General features: G+C 34.3%; 1 protein-coding gene across 1 annotated transcript; it reads left to right on the top strand.

Moving 5' to 3' along the window:
- Positions 1-7,262: 7,262 nt before the first annotated feature.
- LOC140822391 (histone acetyltransferase GCN5-like) lies at positions 7,263-14,718 on the top strand. The gene is made up of 13 exons (XM_073183142.1): positions 7,263-8,023; positions 8,111-8,175; positions 8,355-8,435; positions 9,133-9,204; positions 9,771-9,939; positions 11,072-11,115; positions 11,186-11,285; positions 11,498-11,566; positions 11,756-11,816; positions 12,267-12,385; positions 13,821-13,914; positions 14,135-14,276; positions 14,394-14,718. The coding sequence occupies exons 1-13, from the start codon at positions 7,433-7,435 to the stop codon at positions 14,458-14,460; spliced, it is 1,674 nt and encodes a 557-aa protein (XP_073039243.1). The 5' UTR covers positions 7,263-7,432; the 3' UTR covers positions 14,461-14,718.
- Positions 14,719-15,472: the final 754 nt, after the last annotated feature.

Genomic DNA, 15,472 nt, shown 5'->3' with positions numbered 1-15,472 from the left:
ATTTATAGAAGAGTAGAGAATAGAAGATAGATATCGAGAAAGAGTCATAGGCGGATATGCCTAGTCTTTGGCGGAGGTGCCAAGACATTGGATGTTCGGTTTATATCGTTGTTGCTTAGGAGTGGATCGACTTCTATTGCTGAGATTCGATATAGTATACCAACGTCCGGGAACCGGGATCCCTAGACTAGACTAGATCAGAGTCGAGTCAGAGATATGAGTTAATTTACAGTCTTATATCATTTCATGTTTTCAGATTTGATACATGGTTTTGATAACTATTATATGCTTTTGTATATGTTTATATGATTGCATGTATACATTATTTATACTGGGAATATTGTTCTCACTAGAGTTATCTGGCTGTTGTTGTGTTTGTATGTATGCATAACAACAGGTGTGACATGATCAGGGTTGAGAAGAGGATGAGAGGTCAATTTAGCGTGGAGATCCGGACCCAGAAGTAGAGTTGGTTTCAGCTCTAGATTGTAGCTGTTGGACCTTAGTTTGATGGAAATGTATTTTGTACAAGACTTTTACTTTTACTTTTAACATGTATGTAAGACTGATTATCTTATGTTCCGCATTTATATTTTAAAAAAAATTTAGACCCAGTTTATTTAATTGATCCTATTATTCCCAAAGACGAATAAGAAATGAATTAGCGTTTGGGTCCCCACAGATGAAGACACTTTCAACACCCTCTTCCAACTACCCTCTGACGGTTTATCTCATTTCTCTGAGATAAAGCTTGCTGATATTGAGGAAATGAAAACTCTGCTATCTGTTGATGGGAAGAAGATCAAGGTATCTGATCCCAAGAAATAACTGAAGCCAGAGATACAATTGTTGGCTGACATAGTTGCCAAGGGTGTTCTCGCCAAGTCAGGCTCATTTTCTGCCCTCACCCTTGAGAAGTTCTAGGTTATGAGAGAAATCATGAATGGCATGAGACTGAACTGGTCGACCATCATCTTCAACATACTGAAAAATATGGTCTTGTCTTCCAAACAGTCAAATGGTTTTGTTGTACCACTCAGCTACCTGCTGGAGAAATCTGGTTTGGTGGATGACTTAGCTGAGAAATATCTAAATTCAAGGTCTTCAATACCAAGAATGTTCAGTAACCAAATACAAAGCTGGACATATCTCCTGAGCAGTTTATCAAGATCAAAAAGGAGATTGGGATGCTAACAGCTCCCAAATCAGTCAAGAAGGCCGGAACAAAGGATTTGGCGAAGACAAAGACAATCAAAAGGAAATTGATTTTCAGCGAAACTGAATCAAAGAAAATTCCATCTTCGAAAATTGTTAAAAATCCAAGGTCCCAGAAGATCAAGCTAGCTGTAGTTGAAGCTATTCCAGTTGATCGCCTTATGCCAACTGGAGCTGAACCACCGCTAACTACTATGCCAATTCGAGCAGTTCCAGTTGCATCATCAGCTGAAGAACCTCAGCAAACGAAGCCAACTGCTCCTCCAAATAAAATTATCATCGAATCTGGTGAAAAACTGACATTGGTTGGACTTTGCGCACCACCCATCGTTGCCGACAGACCAATTGTTCTACCAGTTGATCGACGTAAGGGTGTGGTAATTCGAGAGAAGGTGGATTCCACCACCTCAGGGCTGAGCATTTCTCACGTCCTAACTGATCCAAAAGGTAATGACAAGTTGATTGAAGAGCCCAGACCTGCCAATCCGAATCAAACTCACATTGATCTTTTATGGAATGAAATAAATGAGTTTTCTAAATCAAAGTTGGAAACTTATGATGAATGGGTCAGATATAGGACTGAAGTGTTTTCCAGACGATTGAGGAAGACATCAGTTTTAACCCGCCATAGAAACAATAGTACTGAAGACAGTAAAAGCTGTCACAATCGTTCAAGCACTGGAGAGGAGAACCTATTTTTTTAATCTAATGCAGGTGAAAAAGCTAGTTGAAGGCAGCTCAGCTGGGAAAGAATTATGATCTGATCAGTCCAACTGCCTACAATGACAGAGCAGTTTTTCGGCAATTGGACTCTGATCTCTTATCATTACAAATGAGCATCAAAGCTTGGGAATTAAATCAACAACTGTACATACCAGTAAATTCCTAAAGCCCAACATCAGCGGAGCAGACTGAAACATCTACGGCTCAGCCAGAGCCATCCAAGGAGCCAGTTTTTGAACAAATTTATGAGCAAGTGACTGTTCCTACTTCTCAGGATGCTCAACCATCATCTTATTCTGCTCCCACAAAATCTCCTCCAGTTAGTCTTCAGTTATATACAGATGCTGAGTTGTCACTAGCAAATGTCGACGAAGTGATACAATACGTTGCCATTGATATTCAGCTGAATCTTATAACTGATCAATCAGTTGAAGGCCAGAGAATAACAGAACAACCAGCCTCAGAGGCTGTGTTACAAGAAGCTGAAGAACTAGTTCAGTCGGCTGCCATGACTGAACTACAGAATCAAGCTGAAATGGCTCAATTGCACTCAGAGCAAATAGAAGACGTGCAAGTGCCAACTGAAGAGCTAAACAACTCAACTACTGCTCAAACTTCTACCTTTACACAAAACACTCATCAGGAACCAGTTGAAGAAACTATTGCTGAACTAGCTCAAGAGAGAATGAAGCACCACAGTTTGCCATGGTTATTTTCAATGAAGAAGACAAGGACGAAGATGAAGACGAGGACGAAGATCGAGATACACCTAAAACCATGTCTCCTGAGATACCTATGGCTGCTGACATTATGATTGAAGAAATCTAGTCCAGTTTGCACAATCTAATTTCAACTGTTTCTGACATGAACCCAACTGCTGCATAGATTAAAAATTTAATATATGAAGGAGAATACTAAGAAAAGCCTCCACCAGGTTACTAAAGATATTACTTCCTTATTTATCCTAGTAGATCAGTTGAAGAAGGACAGAGTGACTGTTAGGCCCGGGGCCAAAGCGGGCGGGGGGTGATCGCCGGTGCCATGAGGTTGCACGGACAATGAGCGGCTCCTGGCAGGCTTCTAGTTGGAGGGAACATGAATGAACCAATACCACACCGGAATGAGAGGGATTCCGAGACTGTTCAATGTAATGGACTGTACAGTTGAAGAGGGCTTAAAAGATTTGATATTTACTACTCAGATCAAGAAGGTGCATCTTCTTTTTGGTAGCTCATCACATAAGATCTCTAAAGTTAAGCGTGCTTGACTTGGGGTAATTTTGGGATGGGTGACCTCCTAAGAAATTTCTTAGGGTGCGTGTGAGTGAAGACATAAGCACGTTGGAAAGACCCGTCTTGATACAGTGAGGACAGTCGTCGAATCTGGGGCGTTACAAGTGGTATCAGAGCCGACCTCTCTTAGTACGCTGTGGTTCGGGGACGAACGAAGCGGAAGCTGGTGGGCATGTGAGGCCCGGGGCCGAAGAGGACAGGGGGTGATCGCCGGTGCCATGAGGTTGCACGGACAATGAGCGGCTCCTGGCAGGTTTATAGGTGGAGGGAATATGAATGAACCAATACCATACAGGAATGAGAGGGATTCCAAGATTGTTCAATGTAATGGACTGTACAGTTGAAGAGGGCTTAAAAGATTTGATATTTACTACTCATATCACGGTGCATCTTCTTTTCGGTAGCTCATCACATAAGAACTCTAAAGTAAAGCGTGCTTGACTTGGGGCAATTTTGGGATTGGTGGCCTTCTGGGAAGTTTCCCAGGGTGCATGTGAGTGAGGACATAAGCACGCTGAAAAGACCCGTCTTGATACAGTGAGGACAATTGTCGAATCTGGGGCGTTACAGTTACAGTACCAGCTCTTTTCCAAACTCAAGACACGCTTATCAATCAAATTGATTTCATACAAACAAGCATGACAAAGAGAATGTATTTGATACAGGAACAAATTTTTTAAATGCTATATCCCAAGTCACTTCAGAAGTCCGTATTTTATCTAAACGAGTTGGTGGTGTTGACAAAAAGGGGGAAGAAGAACAGCAATAGCAATCAAATAAAAGACCGAGTCAACCCACTGATCAAGAACCGGCTGATAAAAGAGCTAAGAAATAAAGATCAGTTAGAAAACAGTCTCTATTCCTTTATTCTTTGATTTGGCAGAGTATCAGTTAGAAGACATTCTTTTATTCTTTTATTTAATTCTTTCATTCTTTGTAAGAATCTGTACAGTGAAATATTATTTGCAAATGAAAGATTATTTTATCTACAAGATTCAGTTCATATCAGTTTTTGAATTCTAAGTTTTTCAAAAATCAAAAAGGGGGAAATTGTTGGAATCAGAATTTCAGAGTTTGAAAAATTGAGCTTTGAATATTACAGAACTGATTAACTCAACTGAACGTAACTGAACTAAGATGACTTGAACTGAAGTTTCCCGATTGATAATTAATGCACTAAACAATCGAATGCAACTGAACTGATTAAAGCTAACTGAAGCTGTGTGGCGAACTGAAATATCAGTGAACACTGATCAGTTACATAGTCAGTTCATCGAATCGGCTATAAAGTCAACTGATATATCAGCTTGACAAGTCATCAGTTAAAGAGCGTAGCCAACAACCAACAATTTGTACAAGAGCATAATGCAAATTGTAGTGGGAGCACCGCATATCAGAATGCCATAATGTACGATTGCCAAAAGATTGATGACATGTCTACTTAGGACAAATTAACAAATATATGACATTTAAACGCATTCAATATTACCTTTGGGAGAAAAGCTTATAAATAGCCGAGAAGATCAACTAAGAAGAGAGTAATAGTTAAGAGAGACAATTATCAAGTTAGCAATTAAGAACAAGAATAAGCAAATCATTTTCAGTCACAAAAAGCTCATGCTTTATCAGATATATTCATAGATTTCGGGCTATATTTTGATCACTAGCACAATCACTTATTGTTAATATATTCGATCTTTTTTAAATTAGTTGTGCTTAGAAAAATATATCAGTTGCGTACTGATAAAATTGTAAAGATACTCAGAGTTTCGGTTTGAAAATGTTTATTACCAAACTGAAGTGGGTTTTTACAGTTTCTGTAATTAATCAAAGTCTTTTAGTGAAAATCATATCCTTGAGATATAAAGGGTGACATAGGAGAATTTGAAGTCTCCGAATATCCATAAATCTTTGTGTTCTTTATTTCTAAAGTATTCAATCTGTCTTTCAGTTTATTTCCACACTTTAAGTTAACTGATTAACATTGACAACAAGATTATTGAATTCACTTTATCACTAAACTGTTTCATCCCATTGAAAAGATTTGAAAATCATAAAGAGTTTATTCAACCCTTTCTAAATATTTTCACTCACTCAATCGATCCTAACAGTCATGTTTGATTTTTGGACACCTTTTAGATGATAAGTTATTGTTGGGAGATATTATTGGTATTAAATGAGTTGAATTGATGTTCTTTACAAATAATAGAACTATATACCGATTTTTAAGGCAACTAAAATATGGAAACATTTATATATAATATAGAAAGTTATGATACCAAATATATAAAATCTTAATACAAAAATTAGAATAATACTAAAATAAAAACTACATAGTAAATTAATAATAAAGTGTTTTATCAATTTAATGATATTTTTTTAGATGAAAATACACTTTTTAAAATAACAATTATTAATTTATCGATTAATTAACACATTTTTAAAATAACAATTGTTAATTAATCGATAAATAACAATTGTTAATTTATCGATTAATTAACAAATTTCTAAATCAATAAAATTACATGCTCCCAACATTATTTATATATTACATATAATAGTTGAACTTATTATTGGGATACCATCTTTTTTTACCCCAAAAATTATCCAAATATTATGTAGATATGTAAATTTGATTTTAATTATATATTAGTAATTATAAGTATTTTTCATCAAATTTTATATATTTTTTCTATAATTATATATATATTTTTTCTCAAATTACTTTTAAATTTATTCATAATTAAATCAAATAATGTGGTTAATATAACATATAATACTAAATATGATATATTATTTTATACATGCATCTCATGTGCGGTGATACTAGCTAATTTATTGAAGTTTTATGGTATATATTTATTCAAAATTACATTATATTATCATCATTATGTTTAAGTTGGTGAAGTAAATGAGAGTTCTAACTAATGTTCATTAATTCAATTATCTCTATCAACACTTTATCAACCCTGTCGCATAGGGTTTTGTCAATGCGATTTACCTATGTAGCATAGTAACAACTTGAATTGAGTTTGAAGAACACCTTAAATAATATTTGAATGATCTTCCTAATATATGATAGACTTCTAAATTCCTCATACTTGAGAGGTTTCTAAGCGTAGATGAGATCCTACCTATGTGGGTACTACCCTCACTTCATTTCAACGGATAAGATTTTGCCACACATACAATTTCAAAAAAAATTGGGTCCTATATATGCATGGGCAAATCTTGGTCATCCATCCTATCATGGGGACAATATCCACATGGGTAAGATAAAATAAACCGTTTCTTTCTAAGAACTTTAAACTTCACCGAGATGTAGATGGTTTTTGAAGAAGTGTGTGCTTAGGTATCCAAACTCATTCCACTAAGGTGTTGATTATTCTTTGAAAGAGAGTGTATTTAATAACCTCAAAAATCACTATTTATAAGCATCTTGTTATCGTAAACAAATCCAAAAAAAAATGACACGAACGATACGTCAGCGAGTAGGGGTGAGTATTCGGTTAATTCGGTTACAAACCGAATCGAATTAACCGAAAACCGATTTACTCGAAAATTTTTAGACTAACCGAACCGAACCGAATTTTCACAAAAACCGAATTAACCGAACCGAATTAAAATCGGTTATTTCGGTCGGTAACCGAATTAACCGATTTTTTTAAAAAAATTAAAATTTTAAAAATTATATATATAATTTATAATTAATATTCTAAAAAAATTTAATTTTTTAAAATTATATATAAAATTAATAATTAATATTCTATTTTAATCATAATAAAACACTTTATTCATAAAAAATTTAAAAAAATTAATTATAATATACAATATTAAATATAAAAATATGATAAATTATATTTAAAACATAATAAAATAAAATCAAAATTATTTATTTAATAATTCGGTTAATTCGATTAAATCGATATTTTTTTTACAAAAATCGAAACGGAACCGAATTACCCGATTTTTTAAAATTTCGAAACCGAATTCGATCGATTAAATGGGTTTAACAGAATTTTTCTCACCACTCTTATCAAATCAGCGAACGAGTAAAAGAAAATGGAAATCATATCCCAAATTTCTCAAAAACCCTAACTGACCAATGTCTATGTGAAGATCATTATGAACTGAATTTCAATTGTACTCTCTGATCTTCTTTCACTTTTCTAGATAGTAAATTAGTAATATTTGCAAGAATAATGGATGGGCATTCATCGCATTTAACGGCGCCAGTCCGTTCGAGGAGTTCACAGTCTCCGTCACCGTCTCACTCGGCCTCTGCCTCCGCCACTTCGACGATTCACAAGCGTAAGTTGCCGCCTGAAGACCACGCGCCGCCATTCCCGCCGTCTTTATCGGACACGCGTGACGGTGCGCTGACATCCAACGATGACCTGGAGAGCATCAGTGCTCGCGGCGCCGACTCAGACTCGGATGAAGAGTCCGAGGAGGTTGCCGATGAGGAATACGATGATTCCTCCGTGCGCAATTTCACCGCGTCTCGGCTGGAAAACAGTAATGCCGCGGGGCCCAACATTGGAGTGGTTAGAAATACGAAGCTCAAAGCTGAGAACTCGGTTAAAGTTGAACCCACTGACGTTGGGAGAGATGGCGGGACAGCTAATAATGGGAATAATATTAATGTTAATAGTTCAGGCAATGCGGTTGCCGGGACCAATGGTTCGGTACCAGGGATTGTGGTGAAGGAAGATAATGTGAAGAGCATTTTTACGGATAACATACAAACCAGCGGGGCCTACAGTTCAAGGGAGGAGAGTTTGAAGAGGGAGGTAAGCTCTACGAATTTAAATAATTGCTATACCTTTTCTTTTAATTCCAGTATGTTGCCAATCAGGGTACTTGTGCTAAATTTACAGGAGGAAGCAGGGAGGCTCAAATTCGTATGTGTTTCAAATGATGGTGATGATGAACACATGGTTTGGTATCTCTCTTTCCCTCTCTTAATATCACGTGTTAAGCTTGTTTGTTAAATATGTCGTTCCATCAATCTATCTGATGCTTGACCAAAAATTTCTGCTACCTCTATCAAGTTTGGCCAAGCATAAAATAATTAACCAAATAATGCTGAACTTAATTTCATTTTGGCATTTTAATTTTCAGGTTGATAGGATTGAAGAACATATTTGCCAGGCAACTACCCAATATGCCAAGGGAATACATTGTTCGTCTTTTAATGGATAGGTTTGCCTTCCTAAATTTGAACTGTTCCATGTAAAGTTTTAATGTCATCATCCACCCTATCTTAAATTGAATACATTCTAGAAAGATGCACCAGATAGTGTCCACTTGGGATATTAAGTCCCTGCCTCCATGTTTGTATTTTATTGTGATTGAGGATTGAGGATTGATTTGCGTATAAACATCAATATTGTAGGATGTAAAAGAAGCCCCTTGTATCTCCAATATTACTTCAGACCTTGCAGCTGCTTTTGAGATGCCTCTTGACCAAATTTCTTGTTAGGGTCAATTATGGTAGTTGTTTTTGTGATGTCCACTATAGTTGTTTGGTGATTGCTTATATGTTAAAAGTCATGTTCAAAGCTCTCTGGGGTTATTCGTTTATTCGAAATAATAGAATACTTTATTATTCAGATGGACGTTGATAAATTATGGTATATCTTTTATTTCTTTTTATCATGATGTCTTATGAACCCTCTGTGAGTTTATTCGTGGATGTAGACTCTCACAACTTAACTACCCAAAATTATGTTTTGCCTTGTGTTTTGACTTTACCATATCCACTTGTAAATCAACAAGTTTACATGTGAACCATCCTTTCATATTGATATTTTTTTGTTTAGCATAGCAGAAAAAATATTTGCTTATGTGGTACATAATATTTTGTTGATTTTCATTGTCTTTGCTACTTCTATTGCAGAAATCACAAATCCGTGATGGTCATTCGGCGCAATGTGGTTGTTGGTGGTATTACATATAGGCCGTATGCCAGGTAAGATGTCTTCAATATACTATTTGCACTGTTCTAACAGGCGGCGCCTAGGCAGTCGCCCACCGCCTCGCTTTTAGAAAATCGGTGGCTCTAGACAGTGGTGAAAAAATCAGACGCCTAGGTGGCTCAAAACCCGTTAGGCGGGGTAACAAACTGCTTAGGCGGTCCGATTTTTTTAAAAAAAATAAATTTTAGAACCTTGACCATTTGCTTTTATTTTATTTGAAAACCATAAACATATTTTTGATACGCTGATTATAACTATGCTAGAATCAATCATATCAGGTTTTAGTTTCCAATTGTCCATTTATTAAGTTGATAATCCTGCATTACTATATTCTTGACTGTCCTTATATCATGATATCAAGATATACTCTCATATCTACTCTTTATGATACAAGATTTAAAGCTAATGTTGCGGACATTTTTATAAGAAATATATAAAAGGTATTTAGGAATACTGATTTCCAAGGATGCATTCCTCATATATTAAACCATGAGTTCCTTCTGGTGCATGTGTGTGTTTTTGTGCCAATAAGTATCTGTCACTTTAAATGTATGTACAGTCAACGGTTTGGGGAGATAGCTTTTTGCGCAATTACTGCCGATGAACAAGTTAAAGGCTATGGGACCCGACTGATGAATCACTTGAAGCAGCATGCACGTGATGGGGATAATCTCTCTCATTTTCTCACATATGCTGATAATAATGCTGTTGGCTATTTTGTAAAACAGGTGAGACGTGGATATCATACATCTTCGCTTCATATGCATTAGCAATTTGCAATATCAGTTCAGCATTTATTTGGTTTATAGCTTGCATGCATTCTATCAAATAATAATAATATTATCAAAAGATTACAACTACCCAAATAACAAGAAGTGTCTAGGTAGCTCATTTACATTTAAAAGACTTGAAATGACTCCATTGGTTTGTTTTTGGAATGAAGTTTGTAAATATTTATTCAACTGGATTTGTCGTCAAATATTTCTGATGCCCAGCTCTTGCATTTTAGCCTCCTGTTTGTTCACCCTGGGGAATTGTTATAGCATGGGTTTGAGCATATGACAAACACTTCTGCTAAACCACTAGTGGCCAGCACCACATTCTCTTGTTGGCTTGATAATATTTCTAGGTCAACGTTGAACAACCCTTATTGCTATATCGTGTTAGAACAAGAGAGTTTGTTGATTGATGTTGAACAATGTGGGAATAAGAGTGGAGGAATTTGGTTTCTGCTTGGACAAGGATTCGAGGTGAATTAAAAGTGAATGAGTTTGGGTTTTTAGGATAAGAAATAAAGGTGTATTAAGTATTTTTCATGCTAGGTAGAAAGCATTTTGTAATTAAGGTTTGTGTTGGAAATGGGAAAATACTTAGTACTAATACTAAGATTCTAGAAAGTATGAAACATGATGAAGACTCAAGAGCAAACATTAAGTATTACAAGCTTGGGTGTGATTAGTAGGTGATTAAACATACTATAATTAAGTATTACAAGCTTGGGTGTGATTAGTAGGTTATCAAATACCTTCTTAATCTTGGACTTGTATGTTCCAACAGGTTATGGTCTAACATGGTTCAATCAATGTTTTTGATCCATTTGTACAGCTCATTTGTGAGTTTAATGTTCTCGAAGATATCAATAGTTTATCTCTTCAAAGCTTGTTACTGATCTTATGTTAGGTGTTGTTGATGTTTAAGTTCCAAGCTTTAACTGTTAGCTTGTTCTTTGCTGTCCCTTTTAACTTCTAGCTACACAAAGATTGCAAGGTTAGGTCGAGTTGGTTGGGTTACTGTGACTATTCTATAGATGGCTATTTCTATTGATGCATGGATCAGTTCTGACCGTCAGATACTTTTTAGGGCTTTACAAAAGAAATTTACTTGGAGAAAGAACGGTGGCATGGGTATGTTGATATAATGTTTTGGCATACATTAAACCTTTAAATTCCTTTTTATTGACTCATCTTCTTGCAGCTACATAAAGGATTACGACGGAGGAATTCTTATGGAATGTAAAATTGATCCTAAGCTTCCATACACTGATTTATCAACTATGATACGACGCCAACGGCAGGCTAGATCTTCTATTTCTGTATAATTTTAGAATTATTAGCTGAATTGATTAGGTTATATTGTAAGTATTGATGCATAAGGCCATACTATTTTGATCAATCGTTACAATTTTTAGAGCTGATAATGTGGTATCAGTTATGGGCCTTTTTATTCTTTATTGACGCATTCTTTCATGTTGAATAAGTGCAGTTGACTTATGTATTTGGTTTTTAGGCTATCGACGAAAAGATTAGGGAGCTATCAAATTGTCATATTGTCTACCCTGGCATTGATTTTCAGAAGGTGTCTTTCTTTATATCCTTCCTTATTACTTTGGGGATTTGGTCTGGTTGATAATTTCTTACATTTTGATGCATTTATTATGGTTTAATTTAAATTGTTGTTTTCTTCATGTCTTTCAATTTTGTACTTCATTATCAAAATCACTGTTGATTTTAGACGCATCGATCTGATGTTCATTTTGTTAATCAGAAAGAAGCTGGTATTCCAATGCCCAAAAAGCCCATCAAGGTTGAGGATATACCTGGTTTGAGTGAGTCTTTCCTTTTTATTCCTACCTTACTGACCACATGTTCATATTTTATTATTTATATGATGATTTAAGTGTTTAGTCTGTTTGCTGTAATTTTGATACGTCATATAGTTTGTATCCTGTATTTTCACCTTGTTGAATCAACAACGCATCCAAGTTTTGATTAGCAAAATAGTTTACTTTCCCAAGCTGGTTGATGCAGTCTCTCTAACACGTGAGTGAAGCTGGCAGGTGGTATTTTTTTTTAAGTTTTGTTTGTTATTTTATCGAAACACTGTATATCCTTGATAATTATGGTTACCTCAGTAAGCCATGAACACACCCTTAGTTTACTCTTCTTTTTTTCTTTTTTCCCCCCTTTTTCCTGCATCCTCTATTCAATTTTATGGCTTTATTATTCCTTTTTACGAGAAGCATCCGAATTTATAATTACCTATACCTTAATAATAGGGGAGGCTGGCTGGAGCCCAGATGAATATGGTCATTCTCGTTTTAAGACTGTGACCTCATCATCAGATGCCGCTTCACTTCAAAAATCATTGACGGCATTTATGCGCTCGCTCCTGAAAGTGAGTCTCCATGGGTTCTTTTTCTATTTATTTCTTTCATGTTTGCTAAAGTGACTATGGAACTGTAACCTCCCCGATGGATATTAGGGAATTTCATGTAGAGAAATTCTTCAGATAAAGATGGTTCACATGAAAAGCACATTAACTTCTTGTAGTTTTAGGAAAGGAGAATTATTCAGAACGCTGAGCGTTTCATTGAATAAATTGAAAAATGAAGGGAAAATACAATGTACTTAATAGAACTGTATGTAAACTAAATCCCTTAGTACAAGGGATAAATGAGATACTAGTTGTCCGGATCCTAAGAATTCAAATACAGACAAATATAGATAAGTTCGTATCTAATCTTAATTAAGCGATAATTATATATATTATTCAACACTTGCTAAATTGTTTTTAGTGGTACCCAGTTAACGCAAATGCTTGGTTAACTGTATATGAGAATTTCACGAGGATGAAATAGACACTCCTTGCCCCATTTTTTTCGTGCTTGATTAACCCATAGGATTAGGAATACCCACTCCCACTCCAATGGGAATCATTCCTTCCATTTTTGTTGGGTTTACGCTTGATCCATTCTCCCAACTTTTTTATTTATATATTGTCTTCCATTTTTTTAAAAATATTTTAATAATCAATCTTTAGCATTTATTTTTATAAATAATAATAATAATAATAATAATAATAATAATAATAATAATAATAATAATAATAATTTGTATAAAGTAATAAACAGAACAATAATAATTTTTATCTAATAATATTTAAAAAATAACAACTTAATAATAAATAAAATAATTATGATAATTTAATTACAATACTAATTACAATTAATAATTATTTACTTAATTAAACACTATAATAATTATAGTAATGATATAAAAATATTAATATTAGTATTAATTATAAAAGAACAATTTTATAATAATAATAATAAATGGAGCAATACTAATTATCATGTAATAATCAAAATATAGTAATGATGATAATAAAAAAAATTATTAATAATTTTTATCATAAAAATGATAATAATACAAAATAATGACTATTATGATAATAATACATAATAATAATAATAATAATAATAATAATAATAATGATAAACAAGTTTTCCTTTTTGATTGATGTAATAAACAAGTTTTTAATGAATATTATTTTGAACTTTTTAATAAAATGTAATTTGACTATTAAAATAATTTCATTATATGTTTCTCATTTCTTCTGATACAGATGGAATAAACGTATCATTCCCATCCTCGTTACATTCTAAGTTTATTCCATTACTTCTTCGTAAAATTCCAGTATATCAATCGTGGCCTAATTATTCCCCTTTTTGACCATTCTATATCAAGATTTCATTCTTACCATCTCTATTATGGGCATTTTAATCAGGTCTTGCCAAATCATGCTATTGATACTCTTCCTTTTCAAGCAGGCAATGTATGATCATCCTGATGCTTGGCCTTTCAAGGAACCTGTTGATGCACGGGATGTACCTGATTACTATGACATCATCAAAGATCCTATGGGTACACTTTTAATCAATCTTACTCCTTCATATGATGATTTTGCTTGGACACCACATCTTGTTATCAATTTCAAAAATCATTTTGGATGACAGTCTCTGAGAAACCTGAACACATGCGCCTTGAAATTTCAGAACAAATTTCTAATCTTCCTAGAGAATTTTACGGAGTTTGTGATGATACAAAATTATTATGCTTGATATCACATTTTCTAATGTTGCAGATCTAAAAACAATGTCAAAGCGTGTCGAGTCTGAACAATATTATGTGACTTTCGAGATGTTTGTGGCTGATGTTAAGAGAATGTTTTCAAATGCGCGAACGTACAACTCTCCAGAAACAATTTATTACAAATGTTCAACGAGGCATGATGTGCAGCTTCTGAAATGCCTCAATTTCTACTTAATCTTTTTATGTATCTAGAATGTATATTAATCAGTTGCTAACGTCTTGATGTATTTAAATCTGTTTTTGGCTTGCAGGTTGGAACAACATTTCTCAAACAAAGTTCAAGCTGGTCTTCAATCTGGTATCAAGATTCAGCCATAAATAGGGTACTTCCCTGTATTGTTTGAGACATTGATGTTTTGAGACTTGTAAAATTGGTGTCCATTAACTCTTGTATAATATTTACATGGAAAGTTGAGAGACACGAACTATTCTTGAGCTGAGGCTTGGATGACGCCTATGATTCTAGAGTAACTTTCCTTTTTTTGGTGCCAAAAAACTTTAATGCATGTTACATTTGTCTTGAAAGGTTTCTTAATCTCCGGGCTTCATTTGAAATTGACATTAATTTGTAGATTCTATTTCTTGTTGCAATCTTTTGCATTTCTTTTTGTCCACAATTATTATGCAGATAACGGTCGTCATTTGTGTGACTGGTAACTAAGTTTGTAAACTCGCTCAATTAAAATTAAGATTTTGTTTTTGCCAAATTCAAGTTTAGTTAGCTTGTAGAAATGCATGAGGTAGCTTAAGATGTGGGAGAATATTAGTGAATATGGAGAGCAGAGTAATTAAATTCAACACTTTGTTCTAAAGTTGAAGACAAGTTAGATGAATACAAGCATTAAATATATGTGTGTATATATGTGTAATGAAAGAGAGTGTCATGTCAGACAGTTTTATAGATTTATATTTGTGAGACAGATCGGTTCGATCCATATTTTAACTGAAAAGTAATACTTATGATATAAATAATTATTTACTCTTGAATAGGGTCCTATAAGAAACTTACTACGTGGGAATCGGAAACAGAGATGAAGAGTCGTTATTCCGAGTTATTCGGTGAGTTCTAATTTCGAGGACGAAATTCTTTTCAAGGGGAGGGGGAGAGTTGTAGAACCCAATAAATCAGATTACGTAAAAGTCATGCATAATTGTTGTTATTTAAATTAAAAATAATTTTTATATATTTATGGAGTGTTTAATTCATTTTAAAACTTGTTAAGTCATGATCATTTATTTTAAATCGCAAAGATTTAGTTTTACCTTTTCAGTTAAATAAGCGAGGCCAGACTGGAGTTGGAGTATTGAGATAAAATTAATAATAAGAAAA

The sequence above is a fragment of the Primulina eburnea genome, unplaced genomic scaffold (assembly GCF_022965805.1).
Source record: "Primulina eburnea isolate SZY01 unplaced genomic scaffold, ASM2296580v1 ctg811_ERROPOS3073944+, whole genome shotgun sequence".
NCBI classification, from domain to species: Eukaryota; Viridiplantae; Streptophyta; class Magnoliopsida; order Lamiales; family Gesneriaceae; genus Primulina; species Primulina eburnea.
Note: the sequence above shows the minus strand (reverse complement) of the source record. Positions and strands in the feature narration are given on the sequence as shown.

Excerpts from the sequence above, each read along its gene's own strand:
- LOC140822391 (XM_073183142.1), top strand. The coding sequence starts at position 7,433 with ATGGATGGGCATTCATCGCATTTAACGGCGCCAGTCCGTTCGAGGAGT. Across the intron at positions 8,024-8,110 it reads AGGAGAGTTTGAAGAGGGAG|GAGGAAGCAGGGAGGCTCAA; the intron begins GTAAGCTCTACG and ends CTAAATTTACAG. Across the intron at positions 11,116-11,185 it reads GAGAAAGAACGGTGGCATGG|CTACATAAAGGATTACGACG; the intron begins GTATGTTGATAT and ends ATCTTCTTGCAG.